General features: G+C 39.6%; 2 protein-coding genes across 6 annotated transcripts; both read right to left on the bottom strand.

Annotated features, from left to right (window-relative positions):
• Positions 1-280: 280 nt before the first annotated feature.
• Positions 281-5,849, bottom strand: LOC115735336 (ABC transporter G family member 15-like). Of its 4 annotated transcripts, XM_030666543.2 has the most exons (10): positions 5,659-5,849; positions 5,019-5,098; positions 4,016-4,477; positions 3,483-3,602; positions 3,003-3,155; positions 2,437-2,590; positions 2,306-2,361; positions 1,933-2,205; positions 1,723-1,830; positions 281-981 (listed from the first exon to the last, which is right to left on the bottom strand). In XM_030666543.2, exons 1-10 carry the CDS (start codon positions 5,822-5,824, stop codon positions 625-627), a joined length of 1,929 nt encoding a protein of 642 aa, XP_030522403.2. In that variant the 5' UTR covers positions 5,825-5,849; the 3' UTR covers positions 281-624. The 4 variants fall into 4 exon arrangements, with proteins under 4 accessions (XP_030522403.2, XP_030522402.2, XP_048140394.1 ...); XM_030666542.2 differs by having other exon boundaries at positions 2,306-2,590; XM_048284437.1 differs by having other exon boundaries at positions 2,306-2,590; positions 3,003-3,125.
• Positions 5,850-6,979: 1,130 nt separating this feature from the next.
• On the bottom strand, positions 6,980-12,332 carry LOC115735338 (ABC transporter G family member 15-like). Of its 2 annotated transcripts, none has more exons than XM_030666545.2 (9): positions 11,835-12,331; positions 11,115-11,194; positions 9,922-10,383; positions 9,608-9,730; positions 9,378-9,509; positions 8,731-9,015; positions 8,364-8,636; positions 8,180-8,287; positions 6,980-7,541 (listed from the first exon to the last, which is right to left on the bottom strand). In XM_030666545.2, the coding sequence occupies exons 1-9, from the start codon at positions 12,070-12,072 to the stop codon at positions 7,185-7,187; spliced, it is 2,058 nt and encodes a 685-aa protein (XP_030522405.1). In that variant the 5' UTR covers positions 12,073-12,331; the 3' UTR covers positions 6,980-7,184. The 2 variants fall into 2 exon arrangements, 1 of the variants encoding a protein (XP_030522405.1); XR_004014763.2 differs by having other exon boundaries at positions 7,406-7,541; positions 8,100-8,287; positions 11,835-12,332.
• Between the last annotated feature and the right edge of the window lie 1,034 nt (positions 12,333-13,366).

Below are 13,366 nucleotides of genomic sequence, written 5' to 3'. Positions count from 1 at the left end.
TAGGGAGGAAGTTGGACATTCCATGGTCAAGTGCCTTGAAAGTCTGGACTGCTTGTTGTAGCAATACCAACCATTTGACCATTAGACATCCAAAAGAAGGTGCTTAACAATTTATCTCATGGCTTTGAGCCCACGGTTTATTTCGGTAAGACATTCTACATCAGTATTGTTTAGTGCTTTATACCTTTTAAATGACTTATTTTTGTGGCAACTTGCCAACTTTACATAAGCACTAACTGAAGTTTGCAGTGAATTATTGATGTCTGTGAGATGTCCAATATTCCTGAAGTTTGGAACATGGCTCAGTTTTTATTATAATGGATTGTTTTAAAGAAAAATGGCTATTTTGAGAGGTATCATTGAGTTAAATGAAAAGCCAAACCCCTGATTGTCTCATCATTCTCTACGCAGCATGGTATTAGCTATATTTGCCAAAAAAAAACTTGGTATTTATCTCTCTCTCTCTACGTGCGGCAGGCACGCGTGCACAACATACATCCATAGATGTCTAATACATAATATGTGCTGTGCTGGGATGCTTCAAGCATAAAGAGCTCTTGGAGCATTCTCTAATAGTCAGCCACTGGTCATTTGAGCAGAGAGACTTGTAACTTTCTGGCTTCTTTAAGGGATTGGTGAGTCAAGACCTTCCTGGGAAGACAGAGAATGGAGCCTCTGGTGCCTCTTGGAAGGAATCGATGGAATCTTCTGGAATGAAGGCCTCTTGCTGAGTTTTTGTAGAGTTCTCTTGGCATGAAGTGTCCGTACAATTGGAGAAGCTCTCTCTTTGAACTTAAGAATGGCAAAAAAGAAAAGTCTATAACATATGAGAATGGTTAGAAGTGCAGCTAAATCCCACCATTTTGAGTAATTGAGTTTGATGCCAAGTATATTTGTGAGCACAAGTTCGCCTTTCAGTTTTGGCCCATCGGGGACTGGTGAATCAAACTCAAGTCCAATCAAGTCATTCTTGTATGCTCCCTACATTGCAAATCGAAAGTTGTGAGATCTAAAGCGATGTGTTCACTATTACCAAAGTGAAATAGTGGTCCGACATTAGTAACTGACAGAGGTATGTGTAACCTGTGTAATTGCATAAATTATGTTAAAGAGGCTAGGATAACATGATCTATTTAGTTGTCAACTTGCTAACTTGTATGTAGAATGATGGTCAAATATCCAATTTGAAGGGGTTTCGACCTTTCTTCCTGTCATTTTTAGTTAGAGTTGCCTCAATCCGTATGTTCTTTTGATCTTTTTGAACTGTTTGCTAATTCAAATTTCATTCGTCTAAATCTGATACACTTATCTTGCTTGCTTGGCTTCTTAGGTTTGATCTGTATCATGGGGGATGGACCAATTATTTTATCTGTTTATTTTCCATGCATTTTGAACCTAATGCGAATGCTTCGTGCATGGCTTGGCCCTCTTCATGCTACCGCACTGTTCTTTTGCTCTTGAACTTATACAACACGATGCTTGAGCTCATGTAGAGAGAATTATTCTGGGTCTTTTTAGCTGGTTTGTAATATTTGACTTATGAAGTATTATGCTTTTCAGTGAATGTGTTGTTTTTTTTTCTGGCTTGGCAAGTGGCAGAAAGGTCTTTCTATACTTGTGTCTAAAGTAACTACTTGTAAGTGATAACTGCTCGGAAAATTCAGGTCTTCTCAGACTTTTCTCTTTTTGGGTAAGTTAGAACTAGGGAGTGAGGAAACCCACCTGCAATGCCCATGCACCATAGTTGATGTATGATAATGGATAACGCCAGATTGCTCTAGGAAGGTCAGGAAGTGATCGGAAGTACCCTGATGTCATCATCACTATTCCCTGTACGAGGAAATTAGAAAAGAATGGAAATAACTTTCGGATTGTTTAAAAGCAGAACCTAGATGAGAATCTGATGGAGAGAAACTAGAAACTTATCCTTACCATATATCCTGCTCCTAAAATGGTTCCCATTAAAAAGTTGGGAACAAGTGAAGCTATAATCATCATGCAGCTCTCTACAACAGCTATGGAGCTGAAAAGATCAAGGCAGACATACAAACAATGGGAGAATTCTGACCGAAATTTCACCATGTAGTATATAATAGTCCCGCTAGCAAATGACATCATTACAACAAATGGAAATGATGAGAGGAAGTTTGCTAGAATGTAGACGGCTATGCCATAATGCCGATTGAGTCTTTCATGGTAGAACACCTATTTCAGGAGAAGAAAAATGAATTATTATGGCTTAAACTATCTTCCATTTTTGTAGCAAGGGTCACAATCTTGTTTGGCTATGAAAATAATTGGCTACCTTCATTTCCTCAAGAAATGATGGGAAGCCTCCAATTGACATGAAAGTCATATACCCTGCGATATATGCACCACACGAACCCCTCGCCCAGATTGATGTGTAGCCTGTTCCAATGTCAAAGAAAATGGTGCCAACACAAATTGAAAGTGCTATATAGGTCACTATCCTTATCCAGTAATACCCGAGATCTCTTAACATGTTCTTAAATGATCTCCTTGTCAATGTGGAAAGCTGCTTCCACCATTTTGCCGGGCTCCCTTCACTTCTCCTATTCGTAAGCCCTTCCTGCAGGTTTAGGCCAACTTAGTTTTGATGTTCTATCTGTCCAATGTAATAGTACTCAGGTTGCGTGACTTAAGTTGTGAGGGTAATGTAGGTATTCTTTGTATGCAAGCTAAATGCTAGCTTCATTCAGTTAGTGTACCATGTATGTCAATCTATACTTGATTGAATAAAAATTGCAGCAAGGCCTCCTTATTTCATATTTAAGTCTGATAATTATTATCCAAAGGTGTTGAATGTCCCTATTACTCTGGCAAAAATATTGTGATCAGAAAAGTAGCAGGATATGCTGCTTTTATTTAGGATTATATCATTTTCCTAATGATTGTGGCTGGTGATATTGGTGACCTAAATTGATAGAAATAGAAAGCGTTGAACATGTTATGGTACGTGTAAAACAATTCAAGTCCCTTACAATGTGTGCGATCTCCTGAATCCTAGCTCTTGCTTTTGATGCATACTTCGATCCCCTGTAGGTCTGTATGAGCAATGCTTTAATTTCTGCTGTCGTCATTATTGTAGCTGGATCCAGCACATTCTGGGTTTCCTTGGTTGAAAAGTTAGAAATCTTTTTTAAGAACGATAATGTCAATGAAGAAGTAAACACAAAAAAAAGTTAAAGTGCGTTGCAATCTGTGCTTGTAAAGTTTCTTGAAAGAGCTGCTTAATTATCACTACACAATGAGGCAGCCTTTAAAGTCTGAAATTCCAGCTTCTGTTGAATGACACGACAATTAGCATTTCCAGTCTACAAACTTGAGCTTGTCCTTTTCACATGTGAGTCTATCTTATGCATTCATTCTGCCTCATTATCAAAGTGACTTACAACAATCCTGGTACTGTGTTCAGAAGCTAATACAGGTGAAGAAATGTGAAACTGTGATTACGTACGTACATGTTTTCTGCAGGATCCCATGGAAGTTGCAACAGTGTCAAAGTCAGAATTGATACAAAGAAGGAAGTGATCAGAAGGATTTCTGTTATTTGGACAGGGAAACCCTGCTTCAGCAAAAAACTGTGGAAGAAAAATGAAAAGGCAAATATGAACAATTACGAAGTCATGAGTACTGAATGACTTGAAATTGTGTTTTCACATGGACAGAAACATCTCATGCGTGAGGCACTCTTCAGATTATTTGAAAATTTAAACGTTTGTTGAGAAAATTTTGCAATGTTCCTGGTGAATATTAGTGTTTAGCTTCTTTGGACAGGGTTTTGTTCTTCACTTTGTCAACCAGAGTTAAACAACTTGAAGTAGAGGAGCATTTCAAATTTGTTCAAGAGGATATGAGATTTACAGTCTTTTTACATAGTTCTTTCTGGACGGCCTTCTTGAAGAGGCATAGATGCAACTCTAGCTATATATGATCTCATTGGAAGCAATTTTTTTAATAATGTTGAAGATGTAAAGTCATGACATATTTCTACCTCTACCGCCAGCTTTGCTCCTCCGAGATAGACTGTTTCACCACCAGAAAGAAGATATAGATCATCAAATAATGCAAAAACTTCACTACTGGGTTGGTGGATTGCAGAGAGAATTGTTCTGCCATCACAAGCGATGTTTCTTAGTGTCTGAACTACGAAGAAAGCTGAAGCACTATCCAAGCCACTGGTGGGTTCGTCAAGAAACAGTAAGTGTGGTCTTCTCAGTATTTCTAGTGCAATGCTGAGCCTCTTTCTCTCTCCTCCACTTATACCTCTTAAGTGCCAGTTTCCTATTAGCCGATCGGCACAATCTTGAAGACCCATTTCCTCAATGGTGCTCTCAATGATGCCACTAATTTCATCTTTGGTCATCGTTGATGGAAGCCTCAAGTCGGCGGAGTACCTTATTGTTTCTCTGACTGTGAGAGTTCCCAACAATGCGTCATGTTGGGTTACATAAGCCTGATATTGCAGGAGACTCTGAATCAGAAGGTAACCCCTAAAGTTTTGTACTTTTGGATGTTTGTTGACAGTTTATAGTCCTAATTCAAGTTCTGTTTGTGCGCAGCGTGAAATTTGAGGCCTCGAGGTGCAATGAAGCATGAAAGCAATTTGCAGCAACTGAAATGAGTGAGAACATGTATAAATGCTTCAAGCTGCATCGACTATCACAAAATCTAATATGCAAGTCTCACTTGTACTGCAACAGAATGGCAACATGGTAAAGATGAACGTTTCTTTTTCAGTTATCCTCATGAGATCTTTGATAGAAACTTTGAGAAAAGACAGCCATTTATTATTTTTAAGGTCACGTTAATCTTCATCAATAGCCATAAAATGGTAAAGCAGGAAGTCAACTGGAGGACATAACAGGATTCGGTTCAAGTATGCTGGTAAGATTTCTTAATTGACTAACTACTATAGGACTTAGCAGATTGTTCCACTTTAACTTCATTAGAATGATTATGAAGGCTAATCTGTGACATCATGCAAAATCACTTACAAGACCACCACAGTTTAAGTTCCTCGTCTTCCCATTAAGGATAACACTTCCGGTCATGACAAGGTTTCCTGATAGTCTTCCTGCATCAAAACAGATTTGGCAGATTCAGTATTTGTAGCAGCTAATAGATACCCTGGATAGCTTGCAATTTTAAACAAATAAAATGTGGATAGTCTAATTCCTGTGAATTCAGCGTTTGTTGCTTCTCACGCAGTATCTGCATTATTGTGCGAGATAATCTTGATGATGACAAAAATATTTTTTAGATGTTAAGGATGGACTAGTTCTCTTGCTCCTTGGGGTCCAATCTTTTGCTGATCTTTAAGAAATGTTCTCATATATTTGGAGATTTCAGTTTGACCATTGTAGCACTAACAGTATCAACACTGACAATATTGTTGCGCCTTGCTTAGAGAAGCAAATGAAAGGGCTTTATTTAAGTTCTTCTGGACCAAGGACAAAGTTTTTAGTCTCTACATGACAGATGATGAATTTAGCAACTGCACCAACTTCATCACTTCTCAACAGAAAAATAGGGGGAAGGGAAAAGAAAAACAGATGGCCCCATAATGGCCATGATTCTGCCTGGCTTGGCATGCCGAGTGAGGGAACACAACTGTATGAGAGAGTGAGAATGAACCTGCAAGTGAATCAAGAAGAGTTGATTTCCCTGATCCTGATGGACCCATAATGGCCATGATTCTGCCTGGCTCAGCATGCCCACTGAGCCCTTTAAGTAACTTTCTCCCATGCCCGTTTCCAGAATTCGGCAGTATCACCGAAAGATCATTCCACGCCAAGTACATAGCTTCTTCATTTTTACCTTCTTCCAAGCTCATTTCAGAAGTTGAACCGTCAGAATCACCATCCTGTGCATAACTTTCTATCTCCATGGTATGTTAAAGACAGGATGTTGGTTACTGGAAAAATGATAAGTGCAGGACCTTTAACTTGAAAGAACAAAGAGACCTAAGAGGGATTTTCAGGAAGCAGTGTTTTAATAACAAAGTCTCTCACTTGGTTGCTGTTAAATATTGCCAGGCTGATGCCGAGCCCGAAGACGTCAAGAAATCTCCATCCAATGGTCAAAGATGGTCTAGAGGTGTAGTTAATAGGTGAAGCCAAATAGCAACCATCCTTTCCTAAATTTTTTTAAAAAATTAGGACCATAACCAAATGCTCTTGACCTACCATGAATAGACAGTTCAATCGTCAATGTTCCATTGGCATTCTAGACCATGGGCCCTTTTTTGTTTTCACCTTTAAGTATGGCAGGACAAGTCTGAATCTAGTATTTAATGCTGGCTTTATGATCTAGTACACCCTGAGTTCTCCCTTTTCTACCCTCTTCAATGTCAGAAATGTCTTTTTTTCGAATATCACTGAAAGCCTCCTATATGAATGACATCCGTGATTTTATGGTGGAGATACAGGTCGAACAAAAAAATGAAGATAAAGTGGAACATGCCTATAATGAATATCTTTTCTAATTATTAAATTTCCTGGTCATGTGAAATGAAAAGGAATCTCGCATTTTTCTTTTCTGGGAATTGAGGATTCAGAAAATGCGATTGATCTCTAGACCTTCGACAAACACGCGAAAAGAAACGGCTCCAACGGTACAATCCCTGAGCTTAGCAAAGTTTTGATGCAAAATATAGCACAGTACTGTAAGTGGATGCACATTAACCCAGTACTTACTGGAATAAGACTTGGTTATTGTTCTTGTTGTGTTACAGAGTCCTGCAAGAAGTCCATATGTGGAGCGTGAGGGATGCACATTAACAACCCCACTTGCTGGGGTAAGACTTGGTTATTGTTCTTGTTGGATTGAAGAGCCATCTCAAATGGTGATGAGTCCTCTTAGATTTCCATCAGAGCAGGCTTTTATAAGACTACCGATTGCAAATCTTTGCTTAAAAGAATTATTTTGCTCCTTTTCAAGCATAATAGTTTTTGCATGAGGAAAGAGTTGGAGGGTTGGCATAGTATGATTATTATATATTTGAAACTTGTATGATTTTTTTTTTTTTCCGTGTTGCCAGAAGATATTACAAATGCCCAATGAAAAATTGTATACTCATCTGTGTGCTGTAAGAAAAAGTTACAAGCTACATGACCATAAATTTCTTGCTATAATTGCGAATTCCAACTTTCCTGGAGCTTTTAGTTGAGTGGAGAGTTAAGGCCCTCCTGAGAAGACAGTGAATGTAGTGGCTGATGCCTCTTGGAAGATAAAGAGGGTACTTTCCTGAAGGAAGGCCTTTTATCAAGATGATGTAGACTTCTCTTGGCATAAATCTTGTTAAACACAGGAGAAGCTCTCTCCATGAGCTTGAGGATGGTGAAGAAGAGAAGTCTGTAACATAGGAGAATAACGAAGATAGCAGCCAAATCCCACCACTTGGAATGATCCAGTGGAACCCCAAACATAGTTGTGATGATAACTTCGCCTTTCAGTTTCGGCTCGCCAGGTATTAAGGGATCAAATTCAAGACCAACCAAGTCGTTCTTGTAGGCACCCTACACAAAAACCGTACCAAAATTAAGCACTGGGAAGAAAGAAAAGTAGTTCTATCTACATTATGAGGTCAACAAATCTATGAACCAACATCTTCCTATTGAAATCTTACACATGGAATTGGTGTTGGTCAGTAAACTACTAGGCGTTATATAGGAGTCACATTCCTTGTATGGTCCCTCTTGAGTTGAGTCGCATGAAGTTACCGAGGTTTTGCCTTTATATTTGCATATGGACACCGTTTGGAGATTTTGTAAATGGAAGGGGTTCTGCTTCTGCTTTGATATATTATCAGAGGTATGGAGAAGTTTTGCTGAAATTCTTCTACTGAATGGCATGGCATGGCGTGCCCTCTTTGTTAGTTAAACAAGGAAAATGAAACTCAGATCCCGTATGCCGAAATGTATTTCCACATAATTTAGTGTCTGGGCCCTTTGTAAATCTCGGCCAAAACAATGAACATTTTTTTTAGCTTTGGAAACCTAGTAATAATCAAGATGGCTAATCTTAAGCTCCTACTCTCAACTTTGTGTTCTACCTTATTTTGAGTGATCAAGTACCTCACTTCTGGTCTTAAAAGTTTTCCTTCTGTCTAATATCCATTTATGCTGCTTCTTTTATAATGTTAACCTAGAATTACCTGTATAGCCCATGAGCCATAACTCAGATACGAAATTGGGTACCGCCAAAACGGTTTTGGAAGGTCTGGCAGAAGTCTGAAGAATCCAGAGGTCATCATCAGTATTCCCTGCAGCAGCAACCCCAAATTGTTGGTAAAGATGCAATTATCATATCAAAACATGAAAGATTGCATATTCTCTTACTATAATTCCAGCTCCCGTAATGATTCCCATCAAGAAGTTTGGAACTAGTGATGCAACAACCATCATGAGGCTCTCTATGACAGATATGCAGGCATAGATGTTGAGGCAGAAGAACACGTAGTGAGAAAAGCCCGGCCTAAATTTCACCATGTTGTAGGTGATAGTCCCCGTGGTTAACGTAATGGCAACCAGGAAAGGGAATGAAGAAAGGAAATTTGAGATGATGTACACTGCCACGCCGTAGTACCCATTAAGTCTTTCCCGATAGAAAACCTGTTCATGAGTCAGAAGAAACTTTTAAGAACTCTGCATATCGCTGATGCTTAGTTTCTTTTCTTTGTTTCTTTTGCTACCTTTTGATGCTTACCTTCATTTCTTCGATGAAGGATGGGAAGCCACCGATGGACATAAATGTCATGAAGCCAGATATAAATGCACCGCAAGCTCCGCGAGCCAGGATTGCAGTGTAGCTGTTGCCAACATCATAAAAGATGGTACCAACGCAAATTGATACAATCAGGTATATTATTATCCTTAGCCAGTAATATCCTACATCTCTGGACATATTAACCAGTGATCTCTGTGTTAAAGTTGTAAGTTGCTTCCACCATGCCGCTTGGCTCCCACTTTTCTTTTCAACATCAAGTCCTTTCTGCGAAGTGCAACTTGTACATAAGTATGTATATGTTACCCAAGTTCTACTCTTACCCACCCACCCCAATGGAATTCATCATCATACAGAATAACTTTTTCAGTGACAACGATAGCTAGTGAAATTTGTCCCAAAAGTGTTTGGTGGCTGCTACATTTCTGGGGTGTAAGTTATTGCATGAGGATGAATAGAAGGCTGCTTAGCTTGTTTTTTCTGGTGCAGTGGTGCTACTCTTTTCTCTAGTGTCATTTTGTGAAAATGTGCAATTTACTCTAAAGCAGGGTCGGCATACTTTTCAAGTGACTTTGTTCTTCAAAAGAACATCCACCACTTTCATGCAATGCTAAGTGTGAGAAGCTTACAGTAGTTTTTATCTCTCTGATTCTGGCTTCAACTCTTTTTTCGTACTTTGAACATCTGTACTTCTCAACCAGCAGCGCCCTGATCTCTGCTGTTGCCAGATTCATGAAAGGATCTGATGATTTTGGGACATCCTGCGACAGAGAATCCATAGATCAAAGGTATGTAACTCTGAAGCACTTCCAACATATTGGGCTTTGCAACTATACCACTGTTCACGTATGATACTTACACTAATTCTTTGAGATCCTTTCAGTGTGGCCGTCACGATGTCAAAGTCCGAATTTATGCAACGTAAGAAGTGATCTGAAGGACTCCTTTTTCTTGGACATGGAAAGCCAGCCTCGGAGAAAAACTGAAATTCAAATATTCAGTTGCAATTTGATACAAAAATGGGGGCAAAATTGTTCAGAATAACATATTTCTTTCGATGGTTTAGGATAATTTCAGAGACATCAAGATCAAAGGAAAGCCAAACAATGCAGAAGTTCGTATAAAGCCATGTAAAATAGAAAGTGAAATTTCAGTGTTATTTTATTTTCAAACCTCAACAGCCATCTTTGCTTCTCCGAAATAGACAGTTTCACCACTGGACAGCAGGTAAAGATCATCAAAGAGAGCAAAGACTTCGCTACTCGGTTGATGAATTGATGAGATGACGGTCCTTCCATCGCGAGCAATATTTCTCAGAGTCAGGACCACAAAGAAAGCCGAAGCACTGTCCAGACCGCTCGTGGGTTCATCAAGGAATATCAAATGAGGGCGGGTGAGGATTTCAAGCGCAATGCTGAGTCTCTTCTTCTCTCCACCACTTATCCCTCTCGAATGCCAGTTGCCAATCACTCTATCTGCACAATCCTGGAGACCCATTTCCATGATTGTTCCTTCAACAATAGAATCCACTTCATCTCTGCTCATTGTGGTTGGAAGCCTCAATAGAGCTGAGTACTTTATGGTTTCTCTAACCGTTAGTGTTCCCAGTAAGACATCCTCTTGAGTCACATAAGCCTGAACATGACACAGAAGCTCAATCGCTCAGAAGAGATATTGCCATGTTGCTTGCTCATACAGTGTACTCAAGTTTTAGCTATCATTTTTTTTTTTTTTATAATTCAAGATCCACCAACTCACCAGCCACTCTTCGGGAGGGGCGAAAGCGACTATACCTGGAGGGAGGCTAGCCTCGCAGCCCACCAACAAGGGCCTCCCACTTAAGTCTACGAAACGAGTTGGGAGAGATTCGAATCCCTGACTGTGGTTTGCCGGCGCCAAAGGGTTCGATTCTCACCAACTACGCCATGCGCGTGGTGGGTTTTAGCTATCATTTTTATTGACCAGAGAACTTACTTTTTTGAATGAATTGACAGTTGGGATATATGGACATGGGTGATGAAGATATATGGACATGGGTGATGAAGAAGAAGACGGTTTAAGATTGCAAAAATAAGGTATCATATGATCTGTTTATATTCAATTTGGTTTCCTATAATCTAGTGACATTTAGTCTATTGTTGCAGGTGTCAAAACATGTCAGGACTATGGTTGTATGACTACTTAAGTTTCTCTCTCATCAACTCAATTTCTAAGATCTCCAAGTCAGCAACTATACCTTTTCAATTAAGAGTTCTACCTGAATCTATCTTGTAATCGTGCCAACCCCAGTTACTTGGAACGTGACTTTCTCCATGTTCAAATTGGGCACTTATCCATAGATTGAGAGAGCAGCAACTAGCACTTACCGCGACACCATAGTCGAGTCTCTTCTTCTTCCCGTTCAGGAGAACATTTCCAGTCATGATCACATTCCTGGATAATCTACCTGCAGTAACATCAATGCTACTTTACATCTGGGGAATCTATGCAGGCTTCATGCAAGTAAATGCTACCCAATATTTCGAAAAAATTCAAAACCATAGAACCCGATCTAAATAGAAGTAGTTGCTTAATATACCAATTCCAAGTAGATCTTATGTTGGTGTTAATGGATGATTTTAAGCCATGGAAGTTTTCCTGAATAGGCCGCATGAACTATATAAAATAACTCAACAGAAGATTGGATTGCTGATGTTAGATTTTCTTTTGCTTTTGTTTTGATATAGCTTTCGATGTTCATACAGAGATAACCCTCTTAATACCAGGATATGGTTGGAATTCAAAGGGGAAAAGGAACGATAACGACTCTTTGTTGAACAAAGTCTACAAATACTCGATTTGCACATGCCTAGAGAAATTGTCGCAACTCTCTAATTGGTGAATAAGATTAAAAGCAGAGGAGGCACTGAAACCACTTAAGACATGAAGATTCTTGGGTTCTAACAATTTCCAGAAACAAAGGAAAATTCCCTGAAAAGTCAAAATTTACTGAATAAGACGCTATCCAATATTCTATGCGCACACTTGTATGTGCCACCTTATTGGCAATATAGATAGATTCAGAGAGAGAGAGAGAGAGATCAAACCTGCTAGAGAGTCGAGTAGGGTGGATTTTCCCGACCCTGAAGGGCCCATGATGGCCATGATCCGACCCGGTTCAGCATAGCCGTTGAGGCCTTGCAGCAACCTCTTGGTGTGTCCATGGCCGAAGTTCGGCAAGACCACACTCAGATCCTCCCAAACCAGAAAAGTCCCCTTCGGCAATGCTTCGCCCTCGTACGCGCTGCCGCCTCCGCCACTCCCGCTCGCTGCCTCTATCTCCATAACGTCCAGGCGAAAACACCGAGCTCAAACCGGAGAACGTCTTATTGAAAGAGAACAAATATCTTCAACCAGCCCATGGAAAGGCCGAAAAGAAATAGATACAGTGAATGATGAATTAATGACTGAGACGCTAGGCTAGTCGCCAAACAACTAAAACCTCGGCGTCGTTCTGATATTTTGGGAGGTGCGAACAATTTGAGTTCAACAACAAACGAGTCTTTTTGTCTGTTCTTCTTCTTGTGCTTTTGCTTTGCTGTTGGGAAAATTAAGGTGGTGGGTGTGCGAACAGATCACATCATACTGGTGGCAAGTGAGGGAATTAAATGAGGGTGGGGGTGACGGGTGCAAGAGCAAAAAGCCGACCTGGGCGTACCGCCATGCAGTGATGGCCCTAGTAATGGCCGCTCTCTCCTAAATCCCAAACTGCCATGAACAAGACTCGTTAGTGATGATAAAGGCCCCTAACTAATACCCATCAGCGGAATTTAATGCCCATCGACACTTTTCGGGCTTTTTTTCTTTTTTTTCTAAATACCCAAATCAAGAAAAACGTGCCATTTCCAAAGTACTCTCTCTTTGGGGTTATGCATGAAACGTTTTCTTATTAGATATGATTAATAGGTGCTTCGGAGACACTTATTAGCAATATCGTTATTTTTTTTCTCCCCCAAAAAGGGTCTCTAAAGATCTCGGGTCCATGACTTGGGTGAAATCAAATTTTGTCTTAGGCCTCGTTTATTTCGCGAAAAAATAAATATTGTCAATCAAGCTTTGTGTGTTTTTATTTGGGGGGGTTGGGTGTGGTTGGTTTGGGTTCCTGTCTCTTTCTTCTTCAAAGGATGGAAGCCCCTAACTAATACCCATCAGCGGAATTTAATGCCATCGATACTTTTTGGGCTTTTTTTTCCCCCTAAATAACTAAACCAACAATGATGTGCCATTTCCCAAAGTACTCTCTCTTTGGGTTTATGCATGAACGTCTTCTAATTAGATATGATTAATGAGTGCTTTGGATATACTTTTAGCAAGATCATTTAATTTTTACCTTGAAAAGGATCTCTAAAGATCTCGGTCCATGACACGGGGTGAAATTGAACTTTGTTTAGGCCCTTTTTTTTTTGTCAGTATTTAGCTCAATTTGTTTGGCGAAAAATAAATTATTTAAAAAATATTTTTATAAACACGATCACTTATATCGTGACAAAGATAAATGAATGTTAAATATTTTTACCATCCAATAAACAACGCTAATGAAGAGATTTTCTATTGACTAATTATTTTCAAAATATCCAAG

Source organism: Rhodamnia argentea, chromosome 8 (genome assembly GCF_020921035.1).
Source record: "Rhodamnia argentea isolate NSW1041297 chromosome 8, ASM2092103v1, whole genome shotgun sequence".
NCBI lineage: Eukaryota > Viridiplantae > Streptophyta > Magnoliopsida > Myrtales > Myrtaceae > Rhodamnia > Rhodamnia argentea.
This window is presented reverse-complemented; position numbering and strand designations above follow the sequence as displayed.